This window comes from Triticum dicoccoides, chromosome 4A (assembly GCF_002162155.2).
Source record: "Triticum dicoccoides isolate Atlit2015 ecotype Zavitan chromosome 4A, WEW_v2.0, whole genome shotgun sequence".
NCBI lineage: Eukaryota > Viridiplantae > Streptophyta > Magnoliopsida > Poales > Poaceae > Triticum > Triticum dicoccoides.
The window spans coordinates 625,457,538-625,461,052 of NC_041386.1; the positions used below are offsets into that span (position 1 = coordinate 625,457,538).

Below are 3,515 nucleotides of genomic sequence, written 5' to 3' on the forward strand. Positions count from 1 at the left end.
CCAATCTCTCTTTATCTGTGCTGGGAGCCATAACCCTATGCTCGCCATAGTGTGTGTTGAATTATTGATAGCGTGATCCACATACGTTCGCAGGGCAAATCGGTAATCTTGGAGCCATCTCGGTTGTGGCGTGTTTGTTTGCCAGCGGCACCAACTGAGATATTCCAAATGATTCTCGGCAGCCAGTCAAGGACATAGGTGCATTCATGTCACGTACACAGAGAGAAAGCACGAGGAGGAGGAGGAGCAGAAAAAAGGACAAAATAAAGAAGCAATGATTCTCTGCAGCCAGTCAAGGCCATGCATGGAATCACATGACTACATGAGATAGAGGGGAGGGAGGGAGGCATGCAGCCAAAGCCTGTCAAGTCATATGAGCAGCATGCATGTACCTCCGGGCAGGGGGCTCATGCAAGTGCAGCTCGTGCAGGTGGGTACATGCTAACGCCCAACCCATCTGTATATGAACCATGCGTTGTAACCTAGCAGCATGAGCTTATCCTAACCCAACTCCAGGCCGTACCCACTTCCCCACCTCACAATTTGCATCCATCGGCCATGACCAATTAAAAAGTAACAAGGGATCATTCAACCGGATTAACACATCAAATAACAATAACCATAAGCTGTAATAAAGACATTCATCGAAAAACGACGAGTTCATCATTGGATATATTAATTCTCATGATAGGCTTGAAGATAACACTAATATTACAAGTACGGAAATACATACTAATATGGGTGCGGAAATTGAAATGGGATACAAACAGTAAAGATACAGAAGGTCTTTATGGAGCCTCCCCAAACTTGGAACAAGCTAGGGGATCCATCGACCTAGATTTTCAGTTCAGACCGGAGAACCTCTTATTCTTCTCTTCACGAGTCTCTCTTAGATGTGCTTTGGGACCTCATACTTGTAGATGAAATCAGTCCACTAACAGGTCATTAATCTCCGGTTACGACTCTGTTGCTCCCAGACACGACATGGTTGTTCCCAGATACCGTATTGCTGCTCCCACTTACGGTATTGTTGCTCCCGGATACAGTATGGTTGCTCCCAGATACGTTATTGGTGCACCCAGTCACTTTATTGAAACTGTTAGTTACAATATGGTTGCTCCCAGATACAACATGGTGGTCACCACTTAGAATATTGTTGTTTCCACATACGAGGGTGTTGAAGCTCCCGGACACAGTGTTGCTGTCTCCGGACATGACAATGTTGTCGTTCCCAGACATGGTGTTGTTGCGCCCAGATCTGACAGTGTTGTTGGTCCCAGTTATGGTATTTGGTTGTTCATCGAGTGCTCTTCTTTCGTGATTTACGAAAGAGGGCATGTTAATGAAAACCATACCCGATGAGCGACCCGCGGTGGCGAGGCCATTGAGCCGTAACAAACTCTTGGGTACCTCACCAACAAATGAATTATTTGAGAGATTCAAGTACCAAAGGTTGTCAAACTCACCAATCCACGACGGGATAGTGCCGACCAATATGTTGTTGGCAAGGTTGAGCGACTTGAGCTCACCACAGCTCGCGAGGCTAGCCGGGAGCCACCCAGTCAGGGAGTTTGTGGAAAAGTCAAGCGACGCAAGAAGTGGCATGTCGGAGAAGCTAACACGAGCAATCGGACCGGACATGGAGTTGTTTCTGAGGTTGAGCTCATGGAGAGAAGATAGTGATGAAAGAGACGGTGGCAAGAAGCCGGAGAAGCCATTGGAATGCATGGCCAAATGCTCTAGCGACGTGAGGTCACGGAACACGTCCGGCAAGGGGCCGAAGAAGCGGTTGGCGGACAAATCCAACAAGGTAAGGTGTGTGAGCTCACCGAGGCGTGGGCTCAGCTCGCCGGTGAGCTCGTTGGATGCGAGGGAGAGCTTCCTTAGCCTGACGAGGCCGAAGAGCTCGTCTGGGATGACGCCCTCGAAATGGTTCGAGCCGAGGAAGAGCTCCTCCAGCCACACGAGGCCCGCCAGGGAGGCTCCTGGGATGTGCCCCGCGAGGCCGCGCCAGGGGAGCCGCAGCACCGTGACGCGGCCGCTGGCGCTGTCGCAGCCCACACCTTCCCAGGCGCAGCACGATGCGCCGGACCATGCGGTGCGGAGGGCTCCCCCGCCGCCGAGCTCCCCGGCGAAGCCCCGCAGCGCGCGGAGGTCGTCAGGGTGGCACGGCGTCGCGCTGGCCGCCGGCCAGAGGAACGCCACGAAGAGGAGCAGCAGGCAGCACCTCTCCATGGATGATGGATTCAGCGGTGGTCTGCTATGCTATGTACTACACGAACGCAGCTACTCGGTAAGAAGCCTTGTTTGGAATGCAAGTGATTCGCAAGTGTTCTTGGCGAAAACTGCTGGGCGGTGCATCTCATCTTATAGCGTGTGCGCGCGCGTCGTAAGCATGCGTGCTGCGAGTGGTTTGGCACTGTTAGTCCGTGGCCACGGCCCACGACTGACTCCCAGTTCAATCTTGGTGTTTGTTGTGGTCTGCCGACGGAACCCGTGGGCCGCATCGACTCATGGTGGCTACAGCCCCTTCTCGACTCTAGCTGTCGTGGACAGGTTCGGCCCTAGTCCATCAAGGCTTGTGGATGTTTCCCCCTGGAACCTAGGGCAAGGCTACTGTGTAGTCGTGGGTGGCATGGGCTAAAGCTGGAGTAGCCATTAGACGTGAACACCTCCGCCATAGTCCATCAGTGCTTGTCGTTGACAGGATGCTGTAGAGGTAAATTGAGTAAGAGAAAGGAGATTCCCTCATGCAAGCAGAGGTACGGCTCTTGTCACATATGCCTAGTTGAGTGATCCCGTGCGGCCACAGTTGCATTGCACAGAGAAAAGGGAGAACACAAAGAATACTTATGCAGTCGTCAAAAGTTAGGATGCACTGTGGCCCTCGTCTCATCTCATGTACACCAACCGAGATGATGTGCATTATCTCGAAAGAGACGGGTGTGACCGGCCTAGGGCACGCAAGGCTACGTCGACTGTTCTTACCCAGACTAATTCTATCCGATTATAAGAAAATTGTGGGAAAATGCTGTAGCGATATAATTAATTACTCCTTCTGTCCCAATTTGATGATGGCGTATAAAATGAGTCAAAAACTCAACTCTTTCTAAGTTTTTTTTTGTGAAAACCGTTTCTAAGTTGACCACATATATAAGAAAATAACAACAATTATAATATTGATGAAACTGATTATGAAAATATCATCGGATGCGCTTGTGTGGAGCTTTTCTATCGAAAAAAAAAATCCACCCTATCATCCCCGCAAGAGGAAATCTCAATGGCCGCTAGTCACTGCACGCCGCAGACGTGCGTGCGCGTTGGTGAGCATGGCGGCAATACCCACTGCCCACGCTGCGGCTCAGCACCGTCTCCCGGCACCCTCGGTAGTCGTCGTCAATACTCGTCACAACAGTTGCACTGTCACGCTCGTCCCACTAGCCGATGTTGAACGATGTCCCCCTCGCAGTCACTCCTCCAACATGCTTCTTGCAGAATCCCCAACACTGGTTCGT

General features: G+C 51.2%; 1 protein-coding gene across 1 annotated transcript; it reads right to left on the reverse strand.

The window, feature by feature from the left end:
* Positions 1-640: 640 nt before the first annotated feature.
* LOC119287476 (phytosulfokine receptor 2-like) lies at positions 641-2,433 on the reverse strand. The gene has a single exon (XM_037567028.1). The coding sequence runs from the start codon at positions 2,233-2,235 to the stop codon at positions 946-948; it is 1,290 nt and encodes a 429-aa protein (XP_037422925.1). The 5' UTR covers positions 2,236-2,433; the 3' UTR covers positions 641-945.
* Between the last annotated feature and the right edge of the window lie 1,082 nt (positions 2,434-3,515).

Coding starts and splice junctions, on each gene's coding strand:
- LOC119287476 (XM_037567028.1), bottom strand. CDS start 2,235: ATGGAGAGGTGCTGCCTGCTGCTCCTCTTCGTGGCGTTCCTCTGGCCG.